The sequence below is a fragment of the Podarcis filfolensis genome, assembly GCF_964270895.1.
Source record: "Podarcis filfolensis genome assembly, chromosome: 3".
Lineage (NCBI taxonomy): Eukaryota > Metazoa > Chordata > Lepidosauria > Squamata > Lacertidae > Podarcis > Podarcis filfolensis.
The window spans coordinates 70,104,888-70,132,369 of record NC_139606.1 but is presented as its reverse complement, the minus strand read 5'-3'; the positions used below and the strand labels follow the sequence as shown (position 1 = coordinate 70,132,369).

The window sequence follows — 27,482 nt, the reverse complement described above, 5'->3', positions numbered from 1 at the left end:
GTTATTTTGTAAGATCTTGAATTCAAGGTTATGTTTGAACGTTTTGAGTAGAAAGAGAGGCCTATGGCACCAAGAGAATGTTTAACTTGCTTTGGCTATCTGGTTTGCTTAATGCTTGTCTAAATCTGAGCTGAGTCAATAAAACTTTGTCCATTGAGAGGCAGACCTTTCAGCACACAACCTGCCTGTCCCAAAATGAAGTCTTGCAAACCTATTTTTGTGTTGCTTTTATTTCTCTTCTCAGGTAAGGTTGCTTTTACATTGCTTTTTTTAATGATGCAGAGAATGTGGACAAGGTTTTCAGAAATAGTTTGTAATCTTCAAACCAACTTAAACTGGATTTATCCTCTAGACTTGAAATATGCCAAGCCCATGTAAGTGTTTGAAATGTAGTGTCCTTATATGTTTAATGCTGATACCTAAATAGTTTTTCAAATATGTTCTATAAAGACAATGGATTTTCTAAATGCTTTGCAATCTCAAGAACTATAGTACTAAAAGGATTGGCTCGGGGATTCTGTGGTCACATTTAATGTAAACTAGGATGCTTTTATGCTGAAATTTTCCAAACACCCGGTGTTTGGATTTGCAAACTATGACCCATATAGGTATACTTAATTATGTAGGTACGAAGATACAGATTAGTCTGTTCTATGAAACATATATTGTGCCATGCTGTTTCATATCTCATCAGACCATTCTCTTGCTCGAGTAATGTTAGTGTAATAGGCAAAAACTACACATGATGATAAGCTGCACACATTTCGTGTTGTTTCAAGGATGCTTTCGACTGTCCCTCAAAGGGCAGTCAGCAGCTTCATAGGAAGGAAACCTGAACTATTTCTTTTGGGTATGAGACCTGGAGCCTCAAGGGTAGTCAATTTGGTGCGCTCTAAAAATGCTGTTGGACTACAATTCCTGTCATCCTTGACCATTGGATTTGCTAGCTGGGGCTAATGGGAACTGGAGTCCAACATCTTCTGGCTACCCCAGCTCTAACTGAAGTAACTCAGCAGCCATCTTAACTACAAGGTGTTTCTTCTTCCCACAATCCACTTGGAGGCAGAATGTGCAAAACTAACTTTCTGGACTATATAAGTAGAGTACAATCATAACCATGAAGTCCGTGGTTCATTAAAAACTGAGAAGGGGATCCGAGATCATGGTCCCAAGGTACATGATGCAGCAACTTCAGAAGATCTGGGTTTGCTCATCACTTGTATATCCCCTGAGCTCTATTCATGGAAGAAAGGATATAAATATTAATCATAAAATAATACCTTTCCAGGTGTGGCACTTTAGTTTGGTCCACTAGCTTGTCATTGGAGGTCATCTCATTCACAATGCATGGTATGTTCATATGTATTTTGCTGCAAGTCAATGCATAGATAAGGGACATGCCTGCTGTGTGCATTTGTCTTGCAACACCTGTGCAGTGGTTACTGTTTTCTTCACATGCATCTCTTCCCTTGGCTTGGTGAAAGATAGGAAGGAGGGCTCTGTAGAGCAACCAGAAACCAGGGAGACAGTGGGGAGAAAGCAAAAGAGAATGCTTCCTGTTTTGATGGTTGTAAGAAATACTTTGGGTTAAACCACAGAGCCTAGGACTTGCTGATCAGAAGGTCGGCGGTTTGAATCCCCGTGACAGGGTGAGCTCCCATTGTTCGGTCCTTGCTCCTGCCCACATAGCAGTTCAAAAGCACGTCAAAGTGCAAGTAGATAAATAGGTACTGCTCCAGAGGGAAGGTAAACGGCATTTCCGTGCACTGCTCTGGTTCGCCAAAAGTGGCTTAGTCATGCTGGCCACATGACCCGGAAGCTGTACACCGGCTCCCTCGGCCAGTAAAGCGAGATGAGCACTGCAACCCCAGAGTCGGTCACGACTGGACCTAATGGTCAGGGGTCCCTTTACCTTTACCTATGTGATGTTTTAGAAAAATATTTCTAATTATCTAATTATTCTAATTATTTCTAATATCGTTCTAATAACATTTAAAAGGTCAGTGTAGATCCAGCCAAAGAGCTGCAACCACACAGCACTCTTTAAGATTTGGTCACAGTGGCTTTGATGCAAAGGCCATCTCAGCCAATAGACAAATTTCATTGGACTTTGGAAGTGGTTCTATAAATCTGTCCACAAAAATTAGTACCATGTCTCCTTCAATTCTTGGTCTTGACTCAACAAATATTGCATATCTATAAGAGCTGCCGGATAGAACTCAGTCTAATGATCACAGTCTAAGGCTACAATCTTCACTGGTCTACTCAGAAGTAAGCACCATTGAATTCAATAAGGCTTACTCCCGGGTGAATAGGATTAGGGTTGCCAATATGATTCAGAGCAACCCTTCTTACCCTTTTATTGGACATCTATAATCTCACACAAGCAAGAGTGCACCTCAGCTGCTAATATAGACGGTTCCTCCTTTTGTTTCAAAGCTCAAAACCACAAAGTATACCATTATACAGTGGATACTGTTTCTGCATTTAGTAGCCAGACATCACTCACTGACAGCTGTCTCACTGCTGAGCTGAACAGGGCAACAAAGCATTTTCAGTAGATTAAGCTTTTAATCTGCCGTTGTCTGGATGTTAAATAAATAATTTTACAAAGATTAATAAAGTGTTAGACTATATGATAAGATTTTACTGGTGGGTTGGGTCTGCACTCAGTACTTGCATTGAACAAATTGGACTCTGTTTTCCTTGGTCATTTCCCCTCATCACTGGATTTCAGAGCATCTATTTAAAACCCAGATTACATAGTTATTATGGTCAATGTGTAGGCATTCTCTCCTCTGATTCTCTCCCATTTTGGTTTTTGCTGCAGAAAAATCAAATGACACACTCATAGTGGTAAAATAAGCTAAAGAAAGCAACAGATGATTTTACTCCCTTTTACATGAGGCCGATAGCCTGCCTCCCTTTCCCTCATCCTAATGCAGATCCCTTTAGCAAGGCAAAATAGGTGACCTGAAGTCATTATGCAGCAAGTTTCTCCACCCAAAATGTCAGCCAATGAACTGGAGTGGGAATGAGGGCACTCACAGTGCTATGATATGACATCATGAGACACTGACATGACATCATGAGAAGCTCACACGATAAAGAGGCAATCTTCATAATGGCAAAATCCAAAGAAGAAGCATCTTGAACAACATCTCAGAGAGGGTGACCATGTGTCTTACTTTACAGAAGACAGTGCTTTATTTAAATAGTTGTCAGGGGATAGCCCTTTGTTCAAAGGAGTCCTCTATTTGAATGGCTGCCCAGTCTTAGTCTGGTTTAAAGCAACTGGACAGTGAGCTGAGTGGTCATCTAGTCACCCTACTTTTGTGAGATATATTGCACTATTATTTAAATTATAGTGATTATATCTAAATTTGCACACCCACACATATCAGCGTATGTAAATGTGTCCTCTTTTTTAGTGATGTTTAATTGGCCATCCTAATGTTGTGATGGCACATGACAACCCCAACATGTGCCTCAACACATGAAAATTGCCCAGATAAGTCACCTTTTCCCAATAATTTTGTTACTGTTTTTATTAGCTGCCGCATTTTCACCTTTTAATCTTACCTTTTTGCTCATTTTCTTTTAGTTCAAGGAGATCAGCTTGATGAAGACTATGTAAGAACAGATGGCGCATGGATACTTGGTCAACAAAGCCAGGTCTATAGGACCCTCAATATAGAAGGATGTGCACAGAAATGTGAAGCTGAAACAACATTTACTTGCAGGTAACCCTGACACTGTTACATCCTGTCAAGGATGCCCAAACGTCCTAATGATCAATTATGACCTCAAATGTTTTGTATCCATTAAGACTGGGGTAGCCATGTGTTCTACCTAAAGAGGACATTTCTCTCTTTGAAGGGTGCCCAAATTTGGCTTAAATGTGAAGAGCCATCAGAAGTTGGTCCTCAATGGTCAACACAGGGGTAACCAATGTGGTGTCCTCCAGATGTTGTTGGACTATCACTCCCATTTGCCCCAGCCGGGGGGGGGGGGCAAATGTCCAGGGATGATGGGAATTGTTCCACCTTGGTTTCCACACATTGTTTTTTGAGTCCAGGTTCAGATGACACAATGTGGTTTGTTTCCCAGGAGCACAGCGGTGGAGGAGTGAAGTGCCTGTTGTTTCAGCATGCACCAGTATGCTGCCTGTTCATATGAAGCCATATTTTATTTTAACTACAGTTTAATTGGACATGTGAATCAGGTTGATCACATTTCATAATAACAGCCTTGATGTAACTTCTGCCTTGATGTACAAAGCAGCGATCCCTCTTGCTGTTCTGGCTTCTGGGATAGCTGCGCAGCCTGCATTCGCTCCATAAGACGCACACACATTTCCCCTTACTTTTTAGGAGGGGAAAAAGTGAGTCTTACAGAGCAAAAAAAACGGTAATTCCATACGAATGACTTTCAGTGAGTTAATTCAATGCAATAGAAGATGGATAAAATTATACTCAGATTGCATTTGCGCCCCATTCACATCTTGCCATTTCAACAGGTCTTTTATATTTGCCGTCAAAGATCAGCAATGCATTACACTGGGCGACAACACCAAAACAACAGTTGTGTTTAGAAGGGCAGATGCAATTCTCTTTGAAAAAAGAAGTAAGTGTATACAGCTTTTGGATATCATGTCTTCTCTAGCACCTTATGCAATGTCATGTATTCACAATATCTTACACGACTGACAGCAGAGGCCATTTGAAATCTATTTGATGGGTGTTTTTGTCAAAGAAACAGTGCCCTGAAGAGAAAAGAATTCCAAGGTCATTCATGGGCTACTGCCATCTTTTGTCACACACGACCCAGTGTGGTGTAGTGGTTAAGAGTGGTAGTCTTGTAATCTGGGGAACCGGGTTCGCGTCTCCGCTCCTCCACATGCACCTTGGGCTAGTCACACTTCTCTGAAGTCTCTCAGCCCCACTCACCTCACAGAGTGTTTGTTGTGGAGGAGGAAGGGAAAGGAGAATGTTAGCCGCTTTGAGACTCCTTAAAGGGAGTGAAAGGTGGGATATCAAATCCAAACTCTTCTTCTTCTTCTTCTGTTTAAGGGGGGAAACTGGCTATTTGAGGAAATGAAAATATAGCTGCTAATATTGTTTAAGGTGTGGGTAATCTTTGGCCCTTCAGATATTGCCAAACTATAACTCCCATTATTCTGGCCATTGCCCATCCTTGCTAGGGTTGTTGGGAGTTGTGGCTCAGCAACATCTGGAGGGCCAGTGGTTTTGTGTGCCTGGTTTACAGGCTATTCTTTATTACTTAGAATAATTTCCTGAAGAACCGAGTGGCCTAAAATAATTGAAAATGGCTTGAGTTAAGCCAGAGAGGGACCGCTGGAAACTCCAGAAAATAAGGCAGCCCTGGAGCATCTTCAACTAGATCACTCCCCTCCAGGAAGGCTGCTCTTATGTTCTTAGTCTGGTATCCAATGGCTTCACACTCAAGGTGTGATGTTTGCTTTTTAAAATGCTCTCAGGACCAAAGTATACATGACACTTCAGATCTGTGAACTGGATTTCCTAACTATCATTTTCCTAGCTTAAAATCACAAAACATCACTGTTCTTATAGGATGCCTTCCTTGTAGCCTTCCCCATCCTGGTGCCTTCCAGATGTTTTGGACTATAACTCCCATCATCACTGATCACTGACTGGGGCAGATAGGAGTTACACTCCAACAACATCTGGAGTGCAGCAGGTTGGAGAGGGCTGTCTATATGCCATGCAGCTCAGTGGTGGGAGTTAATTGGGAAAACTAGATCACTCCCCTCCAGGAAGGCTGCTCTTACGTTCTTAGTCCAAAATTCGCTAAACAAGTATGCTCATGTTCCCATCAGCAGTTGAGAAATAGGTCATGTCAGCCAAGATCTTGACATTTCACGGACACTTCAAGACTGCTCCCAAAGGCTGCGCTGGGATTTCTTCAAGGGTGGAGAGGAAACAGCCAGCGAGGGAACAGATGTCTCCTGTAGGAGGATATTTGGCAATGACTTCCTCATTTCTTTCTCTGCAGTAGTGCTGGGCTAATACACAGGAGATCTTCAAACACAGCCTTTGATGTGGTGTTGGCAATAGATATCCCAAGAAAATGAAATCCCCATTGCCTGTATGCAATTGTTTGCCTATCTCTAAGTGTACATGCTAGATTATAGATTGTGAAGGTCTTTAAAGATCTTCATTTGTCTCTTTGGTTTTTCCAAATCTGTGATGCAAAGACATTGCCACTGTCTGTACTGCATTTCTCTCACATGAAACACAATTCCTTTTTCTGACCCTCCTCCACAAATACTAAAAGTAGACAGAGTTTGCTATAATTGCTTCCCATGCACAGAGGTTTGTGCCAGCTGTCGCAATGATGTGACTTCATTGATGTACTTAATTGAAAACAACAAAAACAACTTTTTAGAGTGGTGTGTTTCTTAGAAACTGGGTATTTTATTTACTCCCTTTCCCAGTATGGTTAGCATTTAATTTGTTATAGTTAGCACAATCAACAGATTGTTTCACATGCACTTTTTAAATGCAGGATTAACTTCTGTTGAAGCAAATTGAGAAACTCTTCACTTGCACCTTTTAATATGAGACTAACTTCAGTTGAATCAATTTCGGAAAAGTGTTCCTGTCTGCTGCACTAATTAGCATCTGGCAGACTGTTGGCAGCACTGAATAAATTATAGTTGTTTGGCAATTCCATTCCACCCTATTAACATGCTGCAGAGTCTTGCTGCAGTGACTGGAGGAAAGCTCTCTCACATCCCTGTGTGAATGGGCTTTTCCCAGGTCATGCAATTACTTCCAAAAGGGCCTCTTAGCCATTAATTTATTTCCCTATGAACAGAGCTCTCCCCACCTGGACACACCCATATATCCCAATGCTACACAGCCACCAACAGTGGCTTGCTAGTTTCTTTTGATGTTTCCACACTTTGGGGGCACTTCCAGACCGACAGTTTATTTGCAAAATATTTAGTTCTTATCCCACACTTTTCTCATGGAATCATCCTGTCATTTTCTAGCCACAAGCAGTCAAGTAAGAAAACAGATGAAACTTTGCAACAGAAAGTGGGGAATGGCAACCACTAGCTGACAATGGACCCCTCAAAAAAAAATTTTTGTGTGCATTCAGGATTATTTGTGCTCATGATGGCATTGGGGCTGTTATTCATGAGATAGATTCCAGTACTTTTTGCACCTGCAAATGTTTCAGGGCAGGCATACTGCTGTATTTCCAGTTGGCACATGCCTCATTCTTCTTGCTGAAATCCTGTACTTTTTAAAAAAAAATACCACAAATGTTCTGGGGGAAGGAGAAGTTGTCCTGCTTTTGTTACAGCACAAGAATGCCCCTGCAGATGGCGATAATGTGGCAACAGCGAAGAAGCACTGCAGAACAACAAATAAAGCCAAATGATGTGTGGATGGTCCAGAATTAATCCACCACTGACACACTATTATTGTGTTAATGACATGTTGCAGAATACACCTGCAAGAAAAACACCACCCTGAAGGGGCCCAGTATCATATAAGCTCCACACAAACCTATCAGGATGAATGTTGCAGTCTGGAAACTTTTTGGGTAGATAGACTTAGGCATTAAACATAGAGCTGCTATAATGGCATCATGATATTCTACATTTCCCCATCCAGCAAGCAGTATCCAATGATGAAGAGTGGAGGGTGGGAGGAGGCACAATGCCATGACTTGGGGTAAGCATTACTACTTACTGCGGGAGAAAGAAACTCAGCACAGCGCACTCATGCTTCTTCTGGTTCACACACAAAATGTTGTCTCTCTTGCTTGATCTGTCTAGCCCATCCACCTGCAATCACATAGGGAACTTGAAGTGCGAACCAGGCTGCCACCATTGTCTGTAACTTATTTCAGCTGCCACAATCGTAGGATTGTTTCTAGCTTGGTCCACATTTCCATTCTTTGCATCAGCAGCACTGATTTGTGTGCAGAAAGGAATGTTTTGTGTGAACCAGCCTTTCCTGGATAGTGGCTTAAGCATGCAGTTAGAAGGAAGGTCTGTGCAGCACCACCTGGATTGCACTGCATTTTGTACAGTATTGTTTATTTCAGTAAATGGAAAGTCAGAACGTTAGATTGGGGTGCATACATAAATTGTGTGTGTGTGTGTGTGTGTGTGTGTTCAATAATTCTGAGTGGTGGTGCTGTGTAGTAGCCGTAGCAACAATAATGATAAATAATAATAGTAAGCATTGTCTTTCAGTGTATCTACTTGAATGCAAAAGAGGAACTGGACAAGACTATAGAGGAACTGAATCTAAAACTCAGAATGGAGTTGCATGCCAGAGATGGGCAGCCACCACTCCTCATGTACCCAGGTATGATCTGTTCCCATCTGAGAATGAGCTGCTTTCCACTTCGTGCAATGTATAGATGTTCAACTAGATTTTGCTCTCTGAAATATGTAGGGCACAATTCGGTAAAAGTTAGTTGTGCCTAACAAACTCCAATTATCTGCTTAATTACTTGTGAGTAGGCTCCACTGACGTCTGCATGACCAACTTCTGTGTAAAGATGCACAACATTGGGTTGTGAGTCCCCTTGATTAAAGCCCAATCTTTCGTGTGATCTTTTAGAATTAAGTCCCACTGAGTTAAGTAGCACTTATTCCTAAGAAAATGTGCATAGGACTGAAGCTTAAGGTGGACCACCTTCTCATAGAAACCTGCAGTGCTGCACAAAGCGACTCTTATGCTAATAATATTCTTTTTAAAGCTATTCATACAAAACAGTATAAAAGAATTGCACTTTGAACATTAACAAAACAAAATATTCAAAGTTGTCCAACTAAGTACTTCTCTGAGTAGATCCATGGAAAGTAATAGACTTAAGTTAGTAATGTCCATTCATTTCAATGGGTTGTAATAATCATCATCATCATAATCATCATATTCATACCCTGCCCGTCTGGTTGGGTTGCCCCAGCCACTCTGGGTAGCTTCCAACACATATAAAAACATAATGAAATGTCAAACATTATAAACTTCCCGATACAGGGCTGCCTTCAGGTGTCTTCTAAAAGTTGTGCAGTTCTTTATCTCCTTGACGTCTGATGGGAGGGTGTTGTAGTGCTAAGGAGATCATTTCAGCGTAAGCATCTCTGTTTGTCTCTCTCCTCTTCTTGCAGATGCTGTTCGGGGGGGGGGGGTCTCTTGAACTTCCAGAACAGATTTGGGGGTGGAGGGAGTGTTCGGTTGCATTAGTGGGAATCTTTACGCTGGTTTCTGCTAGCATAATGGGTTCATTCAAAATGAAACAATGGTCTCTGAGTATGACTAACGTAGAACACAACCCTCAGGAATTACACATAGTCTTTAAAGACATTTCTTTTGCTGCTTCTCTCTCTCTCTCTTGTAACAAACATGCCTTTTAAGGATTTGTGACTTTTAACCCGCTGCAATTCAAGCCATGAGCCAGATGATTGGCCAAGAGGACAGAATTTATGTACTTCCTGACTGCCATGGCAGTAATAGGTGGCAAAAGGATTCATCAGAGCCTGCATTGTTTTGCAGTGACAATAAGTTATAGCTCTTACGGGGAAGCAATCCATGCTGAATTACTAACCTGACGTTTAGATAGGATAGGCAAGTAGCTATTCATTTCTCAGTGCCTCATTACTGTTTGCTTTGCATCCCTTGTGAAAATATTTGCCATATGAATAAAGATACTTTAGTTGTGCAGGACACCGAAAGAGCAACAGTTTTGTATAAACTCATGGATGCAAATGCAGTTGATTCAGACCAGAGCTAGTTGTTACAGCGGATGGGTAGCTGTGGTTGAAAGGAGCTGCAACACCATGTCTCCCTTCTGCTCTTTCTTCCAGTAATAGCTGCTGCTATAAGATGTATGGTATGGTCATATTATTGTCACATCCCTGCCTTTGCATGTAGCAGGCAATGGTGTTGAATGGGGAGATATCCTATAACAGGGATGTCTAGCTTCCAAGAGACTGCTATCTACTCCCACTAAAAAACAAAAAAATTGCAGTGATCCCATTGTTGAGCTTTCTTTAGGGAGGAAGACCCAAGGTCAAACGCCTTGGCTCCCAAACAAATCGGCTCCCAAATGATTCAAACCCAGAAGTGAGTGTTCCGATTTTCAAACAATGTTAGAAGCTGAACATCTGGCACAGCTTCCGCTGCTTCCAATTGGCTGCAGGAACTTCCTGAAGCCAATCAGAAGCCACGCTTTGGTTTCCGAATGTTTTGAAGTCAAACGGACTTCCGGAACGGATTCCGTTCAACTTCCAAGGTACGACTGTATTCTTGATCTCTGTTTCCTTCTTTCTTTCTAGGTACTCGCCTACCACTAACCCTGATAGTGGATTAGAAAAAAATTACTGTAGAAATCCGGATAATGATGAGAAAGGTCCCTGGTGCTACACAACGGATCCTTCTACAAGATTTGATTATTGCAACATCCAAGAATGTGAAGGTGGGGTTGAGCGCACCAGAATTTTAATTTTACAAGGCAATTTTAAATGCAGCATATACTCAAGAATTGTTCTTTTTAATGATGAAGAAACCCAGTTTTCACATGTGCATGGCCACGTTATTCATAATATCAAAATACAAGTATTGTAGCAGTGCCTTTATAGAAGCATTACTCTTCTGATTAATTCTCACTAGTGTAAGCTGCTGTTGGGTTGTTTGGTAATCATTCGTAAGTGAACAGAAGAGTTCCCCAAGACTTGATTTTAAGAACACAGAAAATTGGATTACAGAAAAAAATCCAATAATTAATGGCAATAATTAGTCTACATTAATCCGATTTTGATGAAGCATCATTATGTTTTTATTCTGTAATACCGACTCTGGGATCATTTGGCAAAGAACGGTCAACTAAAAGACAATATCGCACACCCACCCACCAGCAATTCCATTACCCCAACAAACATTGTACACGTACTCTTAAAAACATTTTTATAATAGTACATAAGACAGTATAATTAAAAACTTCAGGAAGGCAATATGAACAAATTACTTACTACCTTAGATTTTGAAGGGCAGAGTAGCTTAGCTCCGACACCTTCAAGGAACCAGTCCTGATATAACCTGAGCTCTAAACTTCCTAGCGGCTTTACCAGCCTTATATAAATACAGAAGTTGATCACTAAGTCCTATTATTGTGCACAGTAAGTGGGGAGCAGAAGACCTAACATTTCTCCATTCCTACTGCCTGTAAGACAAGAAGACAAAGCTGCATGACTCAAAGAGAAACATTTATCCTTACAGAGCAATGCATGTACTGCAGTGGGGAAAACTACCAAGGTAGGGTCTCCCAAACTGAATCTGGGCTTGAATGCCAGGACTGGGCTTCTCAGGAACCTCATGCTCATGGATATATTCCTTCAAAGTAAGTCACAAGTCAAAACAACCTCACCAATTCAACTAATGGCAATTACCAATGGTGTGTGGAACAGAATGGGGGATAAAAGGATAGCACATTGAGTTATATGAAGGCTTCAGGCAGAAACCATTTATTTTGATGATTAATGTATTGCTCAATCCTGCAGTTTCTAAACAGTGTACAGTAGGCATAGAGCATGGAGTCCATCACCGATAACATAAAAAAACTTGGGGGTAGAAAACATCAGGCAATCCTAAATGTATACTAGACTCAGGTTGCTAAAGGCTTTGTAAATACACAAGCCTTGGACTTGGCCTTTAAGAGTTATGTGCTGCTGCTAACCTGCCCTCACCCACAGTCTCAGTGCAGCATTTTGCTCCAGCTGGAGCTTCTGGATTAACCCCACATAGGGTGCAATGCAATAACCACAACTGTACTATAGTTTTAGTTCTTCTGCCCATTGAAATGAATGGAATCTGTGTGAGATGTCTCTGGGTATACATAGGATATAGGAACTTCATGTGTGGAAACTACAGAGCTCAACATGTAAAAGATATGCTTGATTCCAAAGTCTTTAGCACATTGCTTTGCAGCTCAGTGGCAGAGCACATGAACTGCATGTACAAAGCCATGGGTTCAAGGAAGCGGGGGATGGGAAGGATCCCTGCCTGACACCCTGACGAACCATTGCAATTCATAGAATCATAGAGTTGGAAGAGGGACCCTGAGGATCATCTTGTCTAACCTCCTGCAATGTAGGAATATGCCACTGTCCCATACAGGGATTGAACCTGCAACCTGGGCATGATTAGCACCATGCTCTAACCGACTGAGCTGTTGGGGTCAAGAGAAGGCAATGCTGAGACAGAGGGACAGATAGTCTGACCTGGCAGAGGGCAGTTTCTTGCACCCCCCCCCCCAAGGAAACATAATAACCAGTGCAGTGGTCAACAGGCAGAAGCCTCAACTTTCCCATGTGATGTTCAGTTTTCCAGAAAAGAATCTGAAGTCAAACTTCTGCCGTAATCCTGATGGTGAGCCTCGCCCTTGGTGTTTCACCACCAGTCCGACTAAACGCTGGGAATTTTGTAACATTCCTCGGTGCAGTAAGTATTTGGATGATCAATTCCAGGTTTGATGTGATGATATAGCAATATGTTCGTTTTCCTTTGGCAGCGGTGGGAATCCAGCACTCAAGTAGAAGAAACTACAGTCCTTTGATCTCACAAAGTGTGTGGTAGCTTTTTGGCAACCTCAAACATTTCACAGAATGGAACGAATATTCCACTTAAGGAAGTAGTAAATTGGATTGCTGCCTCTTAGGTGTTCTGAATATGCTGGCTTCATTTGCTTTCTCTTTTCTGATATAGCAACACCCCCACCAACCTCTGGCCCAGGGCGCCAGTGCCTTGCAGGAAGAGGAGAAGACTATCGGGGTAACGTAGCCGTCACAGTATCGGGGATACCATGCCAGGCCTGGGCAGTCCAAGAGCCTCACAAGCATGCCAGAACGCCAGAGAACTACCCTTGCAAGTATGTTAAACTATAGATCCAATATTGTTATCTCAGTCTTTGAGACTAGAAATGCCTTGCGGTAGGCTTGTCATCTCTCTGGTTTCCTAAAAATAAGTGCAAAGTTGTTCCAGCATCAGTTGCCTTCATGCATTTTCTGTTTTAGGCATTTAGAAAAGAACTATTGTAGAAACCCGGATGGAGAGAACATGCCTTGGTGCTACACCTCTGATCCGCAAAAACGATGGGAATACTGCGATATTGCTAGCTGTGATGGTGCACCGGAAGCTACTGGTAAGAGACGCTGCATTTGTGCATCTGCAGTGGATGTGAGCAGAACAAGCCATTTTGATATTAAAAAAACCCAAAGAGCTCATGTGACAAATCTGGCTATGATATCTGGGTTTCATTTTAAGAAGAGGCGACAAGCAGATGCAGAGTAAATTCAACCCTTTGGGTAGTTCATTATGTTGATTTTTATCTGTTGCATCTGTTGTTCCTATCTGCATGAGGAATGGGCTGAGTCAGAATTGTATATTAACTGAATAAATTCCTTCTGTTCTTGGGATTGGCTTGCTTCCCAGGCAAAATTCCTATTGAATTCGTAGGAACTTTTTTTCTGAACACATGCATTTAGGATATTTGCTTTGATCTATACTGTAAAGCAGGATGCAAATCAAATCCACAATAAATAAATTAGGATTGGGCTGTCAATCTGAACAATATTTTGCAATATAAATCTGCAATCTGCAACAAGAAGGCTATTGATCATTGACAAATGGTCCAGATGCTCTTAAGTCACCATTTCTTTTCACTTTGCCTTGCTTTCTTGTAGCCTTTCTTGTAGTTTCAGAGAGCCTACATCATTCTATCATCAGGATGTAGAACCAAAGGCCCTCTAGCATATCTTTCAGGTGCCCTGGAAAAAACGGGACATCCTGGGTTTTTCCACGAGATCTTGGTGGGCATTTTGGCTACCACAATCTTGTGTGCTCTCCTGAGGTCTCACCCCAGGAAAAGCACTTGGGGTGTGTGCAAAAAATATGCTTATTTCTGTGGCAATTTTGTTTTAATTTAGCTGCAGCTCCTTCTGTTGTTGAGCAAACCGAACTTGTTGATGACTGCTATCAAGGCACTGGCACAAGTTACCGGGGTACAATGGCCTTGACCATCTCTGGAAAGAAATGTCAAGCATGGAACGCTATGACTCCTCATGCTCACACTAAAACCCCAGAAGCCCTCCCAAATGCGTATGTTTGCCTCAACTTTCCTCAGACATTGTGACATTTTTGTGTGTCTAGCAAATCATGTAAAATGTCCCTACGTGTAGGTAATGTTAAACAAGAGTCTTTAGGTGAGTGTCCCACCTTTTGATTTGAACTCTTCGAACTCCTCTTGGCATTACACACAAACCCGGGTTCTGGATTTGTTCCACTCCTTGCCAGTCATGTGAAATTTCATGTGAAATCAAGAACAAACCTTGCCTTGACAATGTGGTTTGTTTGGAATGAAACAAACTGCAATCCCAGGTTTGGCTATTATGCTAGGCTGGGAATTGCTGTTCCTGCTCGTATTAGGGGATGAGAGAAATGGGAACCTTTAACCTTTAAGCATGGCTTACTGTACCGTGCAAAAACGGCCAGTGTAGGCAATGCTCAGCTAGATGGACTAATGGTCTGTCATGATATAAGACAACTTTTTGAATAAGAATATCAACTGTCCTAACCATAGGCTGTTTAATAGTTGATATCCTTATTCAAATAATTTTTTGAAAAATTCACACATGTTGGATATATTTTGTTAAAAGTGGTACAATGTCTCTGTTGGGGCAAGGTCTATGGTTACAAGTGATGTCATTAGTTTAGGATCAGACCAAAGGCCCATCTTGTGTAATATTCTGTTCCTAGAAATGGCCAACTAGATGGCTTCTGGAAGTTTATAAGAAGAGTATAAAGCATCAGTCACCTCAGTTGTATAATTATTTTATTTGTTTAAAAACCACAACCTGCCTGAGGCATCTTGCAACAAATTAAAAGAAATCAATCAAATAATCAATTACAAAACCAGCTTAACACATACAGCAGAAACCCAGAAACGTTGCAATGCAGCAACAATTCAGACCCCCCCAAACAGGTTTAAGCAGTTATAGAAGCCTTTAAAAAACAGGTTACTGTAAGCCAGGGGTGAGAAGTCTGTGCCCCTTCAATTGTTGATGGCCTACAACTCCCAACTCACAGCTGTACATGGAGGTGCAGGTTAATTCTGTGTCCAGGGCAGCTGTTTATCAGCTCCATCTAGTACGCAGGCTGAGACCCTACCTGCCCGTGGACTGTCTTGCCAGAGTGGTGCATGCTCTAGTTATTTCCCGCTTGGACTACTGTAACGTGCTCTACGTGAGGTGACTTGGAAACTTCAACTAATCCAGAATGTGGCAGCTGGACTGGTGATTGGGAGTGGCTGCTGAGACCATATAACACCAGTCCTGAAAGATCTTCATTGGCTCCCAGTATGTTTCCGAGCACAATTCAAAGTGTTGGTGCTGACCTTTAAAGCCCGAAACGGCCTCGGTCCTGTATACCTGAAGGAGCATCGCCACCCCCATCATCCAGCCCGGACACTGAGATCCAGCACCGAGGGCCTTCTGGCGGTTCCCTCGCTGCGAGAAGTGAAGTTACAGGGAACCAGGCAGAGGGCCTTCTTGGTAGTGGCGCCTGCCCTGTGGAACGCCCTCCCATCAGATGTCAAGGCAATAAACAACTATTTTACTTTTAAAAGACTTCCCTGTTTAGGGAAGCTTTTAATGTCTGATGCTGTATTGTTTTTTATATTTGGTTGGAAGCCGCCCAGAGTGGCTGGGGAGACCCAGTCAGATGGTCGGGGTATAAATAAATTACTACTACTACTACTACTACTACTACTACTACTACTACTATAATATCATCCCTGATCATTGACCACGCTAGTCCAATAGTATTTGGAGGGTCACAGCTTTCCCCAAAACTACTGTATTGGTTGGTATAGCTCAGAAATGCACCATTATAATGAGTAACCAGGCACATTACCCTGGGAGCAAGACATCATTGAATCAAATGATAGAATCCTAAGTTTCCTAACCTATTATATTCAAACTGTTTTAAATGTTATTCTCACCCTGGATATTATATAGAGTTTTGTATCTACATTTATAGGGACCTGAGGAAAAACTACTGCAGAAACCCAGACAACGATAAGGCTCCCTGGTGTTATACTACTGATCCCAGTACAAGATGGGAGTTCTGTAATCTACAGAAGTGTCCTGATCCTGCACAACAACAACAACAGCCGCAGCCCACATTGTCACCAAACCTTGGTATGACTGCTTCCCCCAGTGCAGACAACCAGCCCAGAGTCACCTTTATATAGAAGTGGTATGGAATTCAGTGCAGTAAAGATTAAATAATTTATTTTGTGGCTACTTTAAGTTACTACAGGATTGCAATACAGTGGTACCTTGGTTTTTTAGCATCTCGGAAGCCAAATGTTTTGGTTTTTGAATGCCAAAACCCCAGAAGTAATTGCTTCTGTTTTCAAACGCACCTCAGAAGTCGAATGGCTTCCACTGCCTTTTTAAAATTTTTCTCCATTGACTTTGCAGTCCACCCTTTGCGCCTCAGTTGTGAAAAGTTTTGGAAGTCAAACAGTCTTCTGGAACGGATTATGTTTGACAACCGAGGTACCACTGTAGAGAAAGGTGCCTCTAGGGTTGATCTTTTTTTCCAGTTCACTAGGTTAACATTCTCTCTGCTACATTTTAGACCACATTTGTTGTCTGTTAAATTCTATAGGTCTGGGGGACAGGGGGCAGAATATAGGATAGATTATATTTCCCTATGCTGTTTTGGACTTCATTCTAAAAAATTAGTTCAATACTGCAAGCAAATTGGCATTGAAGTATTTGTGTACATGTTATCAGAAGAACATCATATAGGCTTTCATTATCTCTTCTACACAGATGATCTCCAGGTCTTTAAGGAAATTGTAGTGATCAGTAGTTATAAGTTACTAATCTCTGTTTCCTGAGGCCTTAAGCAAAATAAACCAAATATATGGTAGCCACATGTGATCAGAGAGGTCTGAGGTACTGGTTTCAAACCAAGGTTTGACCCAAATAGTCACAGAAATTGAAGAATATATATTTGATTGATAAATTGAAATAGCAGCATAGCATGAACCCTGATACCAAAGATACAGAAAATACAGATACCCACAAAATAACAAAGACTAACTTAGCCAAGACTAGAATACTTGGATCTCCCAAGGTTGCTGAAGGTGTCAGTCGGGAGAGTACAAACTTAAAGGATAGACAAAAAGGGCCTGAGGGAAACTAAATGTAACTGTGAGGTAGATGATTCATATATTCTTGTCTAGTAACAAGCGTCTCTCTCCTCAGTCAGTCAAAAGGCTTCATAGCTATAATTATCCAAAACCCTATGTCTGGTGATGCTCCCAATGACAGCATTGCTGAAAAATGTTATTCCAATTAGCAAACTGGCCATGTAAGTCCTTGAGACACTGGCATGGGATAACACAGGTGCAGTAATCTTGGGTCTGCCAGCAATTAACTGAGAGAGAGAAAACTGCTTTCTCACAATCCCAGATCTGAGAAGGCTTTCTTGCCAAACCAAAGTTTTACACTTTATCTGGAATCAAAGTTTAAACACAGGACAGAAACAAAGTCCCCACAACACAGAAAGAGCTACAATTCCCAGGTTTCCTGGGCAAAGGGGGGATGACTGTTAAAGCAATTTAAACCTGTAGTGCAAATATGACCTGTGTAAGAAAAGCCCCCAACCACCCATTTTTATCTCCCTTTAAAGACTGTAGGACCAGTTATGGTAAAGATTATCGTGGAAAGATTGCAGTGACAACAACTGGCAAGACTTGCCAAGAGTGGCGTTTGCAGACACCGCATAAGCACGATTTTTTCACACCACAGACTCACCCCCGTTCAGGTCTAGAAAAAAATGTAAGTGGCATTATGTAGCAGGTAGGATGTGTTGTGAAATGTAAAGAAACAGAAAATACCAGACAAGGCTTAAGCAGGATTGACCTTATGAAAAATGTTCCCAAGCCTCCTGATTTTTTTCCTTCCCTTTCATATGTTCCTTTTCCATTTCACCACTAATTATTCCCCCTTTATTATCTCATTCTTTTGCTAAATGTCTATCATGTTTAGCTACATTTTTAAAATGTTGTAGTGGTTTGAGTGTTGGGCTGGGACCTGGGAAACCAGGGTTGAAATCCCAGCACAGCCATGCAACTCACTGGGTCAGTTATTGTCTCTCAGCCTCTCAAGGTTGATGTGAAGATAAATGAGGTGGGAGAGAATTATGCACAACACTTTGATCTACTTGGATGAAAGGTGGGATACAAATGTACCAAATAAATAATGTTATTTTATCACATAAACTAAGTTTGAAACAAGATATTGAAATTGGTTTCTAGAGAGCCAGTTTTATGTCTGCACCAAATCCAAGTAGCTTCTGTACTGTAAACATAGTCAGTGGCGTAGCGTGGGGGGTGCAGGGGGGGCCGGCCGCACCGGGCGCAACATCTGGGGTTAGGGCAAATCCATGGGTTAGGGGGCGCAAATCCATGGGTTAGGGGGCGCAAATTACTTGCCTTGCCCCGGGTGCTGACAACCCACGCTACGCCACTGAACATAGTTATGTTCTTACAGCTTCTGTGGAACTGAATTTTTCATTTTGGTTGCATTTTGAAAATAGTAAAGGACATAAGCCCTAGCCACTGGCTGAATGAGGTTGTCACACCCATGAACATACAAAGACTGTAGATTGAGTAGTTCTATTTTTGTTGTCTCTCCCCCCCCCCCCATAGTATTGCAGAAATCCGGATGGTGATATTAATGGCCCTTGGTGCTATACCACAGACCCAAGCAAAACATGGGACTACTGTGATGTCCCACAGTGCCGTAAGTATGCTTGTAATGACTTGTTAGCTTTGTTATATTTCATTTCAAGTGTTTAAACGTTTCTATTTCAATGTTGTTTTAGGCTGGAACTAGGCTTGATGCAGGAAATGGCAGGCTCGTTTTGATTTTGCTCACCTCTCCCCATAATGTGTAGCTCTGGTAGCACATAACATGATCTCATCTTGGCATGGTGCCATTTATTCTGACTCTATTATTGACAGCTGCCACGGTTGGGGAACACCTGATATGACAATTTCATGTCCTACATGTCTATCACTAGTGGAAAAGAACAGGGAATCTGACTCGGGGTTGCTGTTTTTATTGCAATCCTAAATAGATTTTGCTGGGAGTAAGTCCCATTTAATTCAGTGGGGCTTGGTGGACACACATAGGCTTTCACTGTACACCTATTGCTGTTGACCATCTCTTCTTAGTCAATAGTTTTTCATCTGCTAAAAAACCAATTTATCTAAACAAGGTCAGGTGCACTGAAAAAGAGAAGACTGGATATCTGCATAAGATAGCAGTCCTTGCTGTTGTTGAAATGAATTACCTCCAGTCTGTTCAAGCTGTTTCACAGCTAGGCACTAGGCAATTTAGGCTTCATTGGATTTTCCTTAACCCTAGCAATGAGCTGAAGGTTTAGGGTTGGTGTAGGAACTAGAACAGGATTGTGTTCAACAGGGAATTTGTGGGAGATTAATGGTCTTCAGAGTTGCATACAAACGTGTCTCATTATGGTGTCCAGATGTGAGACAGGGCGCGTGAACCTTTCATGGCTGTGTAATGGAAGGCATTTCTCATGAAAACTACACCTGGTGAAATTTCCTCTTCTATGCAACTATTGAAGGTGCAGGAGCCCTGTCCACTTTTGCATCTGACCATTCGGTTTCCCAAATTATGAAGACCTGTTGAGGTGTTTATAATCCTAACATTCTACTATATTTCACATTTCCTCTGTGTCTCTTTCATTTATTCTTCAGCTGCTGAGGAATATGAATGTGGAAAAGCCAAATATAAACCAATCCTTTGCTTTGGACGGATTGTTGGTGGATGTGTTTCAAATCCCCATTCTTGGCCCTGGCAGATTAGTCTTCGAGTAAGGTATTAAAACCCACAGTCCGTTCTGCTACACCAATGATGGGAAACATTTGGCCCTCCAGATGTTGCTGAACTACAACTCCCATAATTCATGACAATTGGCCATGCTGGCTTGCATGATGGGAGCTGGGATCCGGAAACAAATGTTCCCCACCTCTGGGCTACATAATGTCCCTCAAGTGTTTGTGTTAGCGAGGAAGTGGGAAAGATGTATGCGTTGGTGCAAGGAAAAAAATTGGTATAAAGAGGATAATTCCTGGATGCCAAGATCAAAGTTTGGGGCAAGTACTCTTTGGTCAGAGAAATCCAGAGAGATTTAAAACCACAAAATATGCAGCATTGTAAAATAGGAAATATAAGCTGTTGGACCTTTAAAATATCCCCTTGTAAGTTCCAAAACTTCCCTCTTCCCCCAGCATAGGAAAAGACCACACATTTGGTAAGTTAAAAATTGGTTTTCCATACAGCATTCATAAAAGGTTGCACAGACATTTACGGTAAACTTAGTTTGGTTCCGAAGTGGCGAAAGTTCCTAAATTATTAGTATTGGAACTCAGAAATGGCTAAAGAGAGCCATGCAGTTTGAATTGGAGCAACCAGCTCAGAACCTCTTCACACATTGAGCTTCTTAGGTAGATTGAGAACAAAAGCTTGATTATCTGGTTCTTCCCAAGGTGAGAAGAAGTGGGCAGCACAGCTTACTCTATGGTATTAACCCCTTCATGCATTAATTAGACTTAACCAACCTCATATAACCAACATGCTTATCTGACAGTACAGGGGTACCTCTAGATGCGAATGGGAGCCGTTCTGGAGCCCCGTTCACATCTAGAAGCAAATGTAACCCGTGTCCGTGCATCTGCACGTGCGCGGGTCACGTTTCGGCGCTTCTGCGCATGCGCGTGACGTCATTTTGAGCATCTGCACATGCGCAAGCGGAAAAATCCGGAAGTAACACGCTCCGTTACTTCTGGGTTGCCGCGGAGTGCAACTCGAACGCGCTCATCCCGAAGCACATTCAACCCGAGGTATGACTATATACACGTGCTTGGGAAAAGTAAGTTTGAAGTGAAGGTTTCAGTGGAAAAGCTTCAGACTTTTCCTAAAATTCCTTCAACATTTCAATATGCTTAAAGGAAACCACATGGACAAAAGTTATTGAAACCATTAAAACCAACAAACTTTTGTAACTCAAACTCATTGATTTCAGTGGGTCTGCTCCAAAGATGGTTTAGTTGGCATCACTTATACTCATCATTTTTATCAATAAGATCACTGTGGGAGAGAGAGTACATGTTCACACATTAGAAAAAAATCTGTGTTATGTTGAAGCAAAGCTGGAGAACCTCTGACCCTCCAGATGTTGTTGGATTCCATTCACCTCAGCCAGGATCACCAATGGTTAGAGTGATGGAAGTTATAATCCAGCAACATCTGGGAGGCCACAGATTTCTCACTCTTGAGTTAAAGGCAGTATTGTTTGCCAGCCTTTGGGGGAAATTGGGATACACCCACCCACCCCTGTTATTTATATTGCTCCCTTTAAAGGTTTCCCCCTTCTGAAGACTTTCTAATAAAATAGAAGTAATCAAACAAAAATAACACAATGTATGCAGTAAAATAATGACAGTAATAGGATCTGAAACAGCAAGTGGTAGAACAGATAAAAACAAATCATCAGAGGGGAAACTCATAGTTAAAATGCCTGGGAGCAGCAGGAATGCAACTAATCTGCCTTTACTTTCTTTTCAGGTCCTTTGATTTGCATTTCTGTGGAGGCACATTGATAGCTCCGCAGTGGGTTCTGACAGCCACCCACTGCTTAGAGAAGTAAGCCATTTCAAAGTGTTGGTGCTACTTTCTCTGAGCAGACAAGCAGCACAATGGGTCTGCCATGTTGCAATGGACTCTCTTTGGACACATTTACTGTTCCATGTTTATTTTTTGTTAGAGGCATTTATGCACCCCCAAAGCATGCGGATAATATTGACTCGGTACAAGGCAGCTTCTTACATTCCCCTTTTATAAATGGTTAGTAATCATTACCTGGTGGCCAGTTGTGTTGTAGAAGAAGAGAATCAATTACTGGTTCCTAGTTGCTAGGATTGTTATATCCTGCTGTTCCCTGTTTCTCACTAGTGAGAAGTTTTGCTTCTAGCATTTTAATCTACCTGTAGCTGGGCAGGACCAACTTACTACTTTTGCACCTGCCCATAAGCTCCCAAATTGTACCTGCCATCTTGGCTGTAATTTCACTCCCTGTGGTGTGAGATGGTGACAAATGCATAGCTGTATGGTGGGTTGGATTGACGCTGGAGGCATAGTATGTGCTTCAGTCACCCAGTCTCTAACTTTCAAAGAATTCTGCCCTCTTCAGCCATAGTGAGCAGACCTGCGCCTTGGTTATCTGGAGATGCCCTTACACAATGAATCTGCCTCTTGCAGGTCGTCGAGACCTTCATATTACAAAGTGACACTTGGGGCACACACGGAGAGGGCTACTGAGCCATCTGTACAAGAGCGAGATGTTGAAAAAATATTCAAAGGACCAAATAGGGCAGACATTGCCTTGCTGAAACTAAGCAGGTATCCCTTTGTGTTATAATTTTAATAGTCCTTTTATTGACCAGTTCTTATGTTGTGATGTGATAGCTATTGAAGTGGTTGTGTGAAGTGCCTCCCACAGTGGTTGGGGAGGGTCAAATCACAGTACGGAGCATGGAGAAATTTAGCTCACACTTTCATGCAAACCTTTTCAATGCATACTCCCCAAAACAAATATATGAACCAAAGCACAGCTCTCCTGTAGAATTTGCACTTGCATGTTCAGGCTCCACACCCTCACTGCTCCTCAACTGCACAGGAGGAACGGACACAACACAGCTTAATTGGGTGACTGACCACAGATGTAAGAGGTTTGGCATAGGCATTGGGCATATGAAAAGGTTTTGGTTTTTTAAAAAAATGTATTTATTGAAAGAAATACACACTAAAAAAATTGGGCACATTTTCACGAGCACTTCTTACTTTTTAAAATCACAAACTGATGCAAAAATGTGAACTTAAGAGTGGAAAAATGAGAAACTGAGACAAACCAAGATTACAGATTTGCCCATCCCTAGATCACCAGACCATGCCTCTCGCTTTTTTTTAAAAAAAGTATTATGTTAATTCACTAACAGCAGTGAATGCTTGTTTTAATCAAATTGCTTTGCACATGGAATGATATCCACCTAGTTCTGTGTTTTAAGCAACCACCTGTTGAAGCAATAATGATCTGTCTGCAGTATATCCTTGTGTTATGTACACATTTAGGACTAATGGCCCGAATTGCAGATTTTCTTTTAGCAGCAACATGCTGCAATGCATGTGAATTAACACCTGTTCTAGCATATCTGTGGCTTCAGCTGCATGAAGAAATAATGTGTGGTCAACGTGTTCTAATATAACAAGGGTAAAATCAGTCTTGATATTTAAACAACAGCTATCACGGTGTGATGTTTGCTTTGCAACTTGCCCTATTCAAATAAATGCCTTCAAGTTAAATGCTGGACTCATGCCACATTCCTATGCTTTAGGTGGATAGACTGCATAAAAAGCAGTAGATGTGCCTTTCCAAAATGGAAAGGGAGGTTCCAAACAAGACCAGTTGTTCTAAAAACATCGCATCTGTCTTCACCATCAGAGCTTAACCCTTTTTGCTCAGGAGCAGTACTACCTTCCAAGTAAACATGTGTAGGACCAGGATACAAGTAAGGCATACAGGGAAAGCATTTGAATTGAATATTTCTTTGTTAGTTCCAACTTCCATCACTTTTGCTTGCCCGAGACTGGGAAAAGTCAAGCACTGATAAGGACAGACACATTTGGGAACATTAGACTTCTAGAAATGCATTCCTTAAAAAAAAGAAGTTGCCTGAAGGTTCACATCCCAGCTGGTAGCAATCAGGGTAAGTGGGATGATGAAACAGAACAATGCCAAACCTCTTGGAAATGTTTGTTTCAGCCCTGCCGTGATCAACGATAAGGTCATTCCGGCATGTTTGCCTCCAGCCAATTCAATGGTAGCAGGTGGAGCAGAATGCTATGTTACTGGATGGGGTGATACAAAAGGTGAGTAAATTTTGAGAAGCTAAGTATCCAAAGTAACTAAGGTTGTGTTGTATTCCCTCCTTATTCCATTATATTATTCTAATCTCCAACCTTTTGATTTTTGTCTTTCTTACACATGGATAGGGTCGCCACATTTCAAAAGTGAGAAGTTGTTGAACTTTTTTTGCAAAATCTACCCCCCCATTTTTGAGCTGCTTTTTATGAAATTCACCATGCGTCCAGATTTTCCTGGACATTTCAGTGATTTCTGCCCAGGCACTTTTTACACGGACCAAATACTGGCTATGTCCAGTATTGAAAGCCTGCCAGCTTGGCAATTCTTCTAGCACTACTGGGACATAAAAAGAGAAAATTAAAGGCTACCACCCATCATTACAGCCTGTCACCAACCCTGCCAATGTTTATATCACAATTTAATGTCTGTTTATTTTCTTCCTTTCTCCCTTACTCGCAAAGGAACTGGTGGAGAAAGCATTCTTAAAGAAACTGGCTTCCCTGTAATTGAAAATAAAGTGTGCAATCGGCCTGAATTTCTGAACAACAGGGTCAGAACCACCGAACTCTGTGCTGGGAATATTGATGGTGGCACTGACAGTTGCCAGGTAAGAGAGTCCAGTGATGGAAATACTTGGCAATAATAATAATATAATAATAACATTTTTAATTTATTTCCCACCCATCTGGCTGGGTTTCCCCAGCCACTCTGGGTGGCTCCCAAAAGAATATTAAAAATGCGATAAAACATCAAACATTAATAACTTCCCTAAACAGGGCTACCTTCAGATGTCTTCTAAAAGTCAGATCGTTGTTTATTTCCTTGACATCTGATGGGTGGGCGCCACAACCGAGAAGGCCCTCTGCCTGGTTCCCTGTAACTTCGCTTCTCACAGTGAGGGAATCGCCAGAAGGCCCTTGGAGCTGGATCTCAGTGGCCCGGCTGAATGATGGGGGTGGAGATGCTCCTTCAGGTATACAATACACCAGAAACAATGGACATTTGGGTATTGCTTGGTGTAAGCCTTGGCTGCTCAACATTCCAAACCCTCATTATGGCCCCACCCACATAATACATTTAAAGTTGCATTATGCCACTTTAAATAGTCATGGGTTCCCCCAATGAATCCTGGGAACTGTAGTTTATGTCTTTGTGAGAAGGAGGTTATTGGTTTTTTTGGGGGGGGGTTCTTGTTTTTATCTTGTTTATGTTGTGTACTGCCCTGAGATCTACAAACAAAGGGTGGTATACTACTACTACTACTACTACTACTACTACTAATAGTGCTGAGAGTTGCTAGGAGACCCCGGTTCCCCTTACAGATCTGCAATTCCCAGTGATCCCTGGGAAGAGAGGATTGATGGTTACACTCTTGGAATTGTAGCTGTAGGGCTCTCCTGACATTTGCTGTTATGGAGAACAACCTTGCCTGCCCCCCCCCCCCATTTAGTGATACTGTGCTGTTAGGTCTTTGAACTGCAATAAAGAATTGACCTAATGACCTAGTGATATTGTAGTTTTGTATGCTAACCTTCCTTCCTAGGGCACTGCATTCACTGGCTATGCTGTGGGTCTGTAATGGCTGCCATATTCGGAGCTGGGAAGGAATTTGCCTGCAAACAGATTAGCCCCGTTTGCAGGTTTTGTCTTCCCCATAGCAATAGTCTCAACTTGGGTGGATAAGGCTTTGGGGTGGAATCCTTTAGTCTAACATCAGGCAGGAGGTGAAATGGTGGCTCACCCCCACCTCAGGAAAGGTATGTTCACAGGGTACCTCGTCAGAGGGGTCTGGTTGGAAGTCTCTGCCCCAAAGCCAAGGCTGATGGGCCACAGAGCTTCCTTCAGCGGTTTGGGGGGGGCGCTCATCCATGTAGACCTTCATCTTGCAATGGACCCATTAATCCCATGAGCAACTCTGTCATACCTCAGCCCCCCACCAGGAGGCTGAGAGGGATATACAACCCAATACCTAAGTCAAATCCTACCTCCATCTGGAATCAATAAAGTTATGGCCAATTTTAAAATCCCAGAACGTTGCCTTGTCCAGTTTGTTCACCTTTCTTAGGTTAGGCCTTGCTCCCTGAGGAGGGGTTGCTGCGAGTGTGTCTGCATATATGAATGACCTTGTGTGGGCACAGTCTCAGGCAAAATATATCTAGTGAGATCTGTTCATTACATGGTTATGTTTATTTCAGCTCTGTTTGTTCATTTCCCTTTTTCATTTGTAGGGTGATAGTGGAGGGCCTCTGGTCTGTGCAGAACAAGGAAGATATATCCTTCATGGAGTCACCTCCTGGGGTCTTGGCTGTGCGCAGCCCATGAAGCCTGGTGTTTATGTTCGAGTTTCCCAGTTTGTTTCATGGATTGAAAAAACAACGCGTGAAAACTGAATTATTTCACTCTTGTTGAAAGAAGCACATACATATACAGATGTATCACACACACACACAGGATTCAGGGTGCAATGTTGTAAAATAAATTACATGATTGTAAAAATGACCGATTGGCTGGCTGACTTTCATTACAACACGGTTTATATGCTGCAAAAATTCATTTGCAATGTGCTTAAGCTTGAACAATAAGCCAAACTGGATGTGATTTGAGTGATCCATGAACAGAATTGCCAACATTTTTAAAGGGCTAACGTCATCCATAGGGGAAAACATTCTTGTATCATACAAAGTGCCTGCATTGATTCATTTGTGGGGCAAATAGTTTTGAGGGCTTTAAAAATGCAGGTTCTCCCATGTTGCCATAACTACAGCCCCATTTACTACCATTTGATTGAAAGCTATGACAAATAAAAATGAAATGAATTGTTCTTAAATTTGTTTTGTTCATGTTTTCTGATCTACTGGAAATAAATCTAACGGTTCTTTACCTTCCGTTATTAGATTAATTATCAATAGATTATTTCACACGACTACACAGTAAGGATTAGAAACTCTCTATACTGTGTAGTTACTTCTCCTAATTGAGGTAATGGGAGGGCCCAATCCATACTACACATATTGCATCCTTTGCAGTGAAAAACAAGTGATTTTAGTATATTTCATTTGTTTTTATTGTTCCATTTTTATTCCACTTTTTACCCTTTTTAAAACCTTTATTAAACTTTTTTTGAAAATAAACTAAATCAAACCAAATAGATGCAAAGGGTATGTTATTAACACAACAGGCTTAAGGCATCTCAACAAATATACATACTTTTTATTGTATCTTTGAAATAAGAATTTGTTTCCCCTGCTCTCATTCAGTTCCACTGGAGTATTTGAATGGTATATTTTTCTTGTTATTTATCACCATGTTGTAGATTCCTTCAGTGTATTTCCTGTTTCTCCAACAGAAGTGTGAAACAATTACTCTTACGAGTTAGGGAAGATAAAG

General features: G+C 41.7%; 1 protein-coding gene across 1 annotated transcript; it reads left to right on the top strand.

Moving 5' to 3' along the window:
* Positions 1–26,922, top strand: PLG (plasminogen). Its single transcript, XM_083605859.1, has 19 exons — positions 1–244; positions 3,605–3,743; positions 4,520–4,626; positions 8,258–8,372; positions 10,349–10,488; positions 11,289–11,409; positions 12,391–12,509; positions 12,774–12,936; positions 13,082–13,209; positions 13,994–14,165; positions 16,104–16,264; positions 17,772–17,920; positions 18,793–18,886; positions 19,870–19,990; positions 21,740–21,817; positions 22,433–22,573; positions 23,994–24,100; positions 24,557–24,702; positions 26,324–26,922. Exons 1-19 carry the CDS (start codon positions 196–198, stop codon positions 26,483–26,485), a joined length of 2,412 nt encoding a protein of 803 aa, XP_083461985.1. The 5' UTR covers positions 1–195; the 3' UTR covers positions 26,486–26,922.
* Positions 26,923–27,482: the final 560 nt, after the last annotated feature.

Coding starts and splice junctions, on each gene's coding strand:
- PLG (XM_083605859.1), top strand. CDS start 196: ATGAAGTCTTGCAAACCTATTTTTGTGTTGCTTTTATTTCTCTTCTCA. Junction 11,410..12,390: donor CATGGATATATTCCTTCAAA/GTAAGTCACAAG, acceptor TGTGATGTTCAG/TTTTCCAGAAAAGAATCTGA. Junction 12,937..13,081: donor CCAGAGAACTACCCTTGCAA/GTATGTTAAACT, acceptor TTTCTGTTTTAG/GCATTTAGAAAAGAACTATT.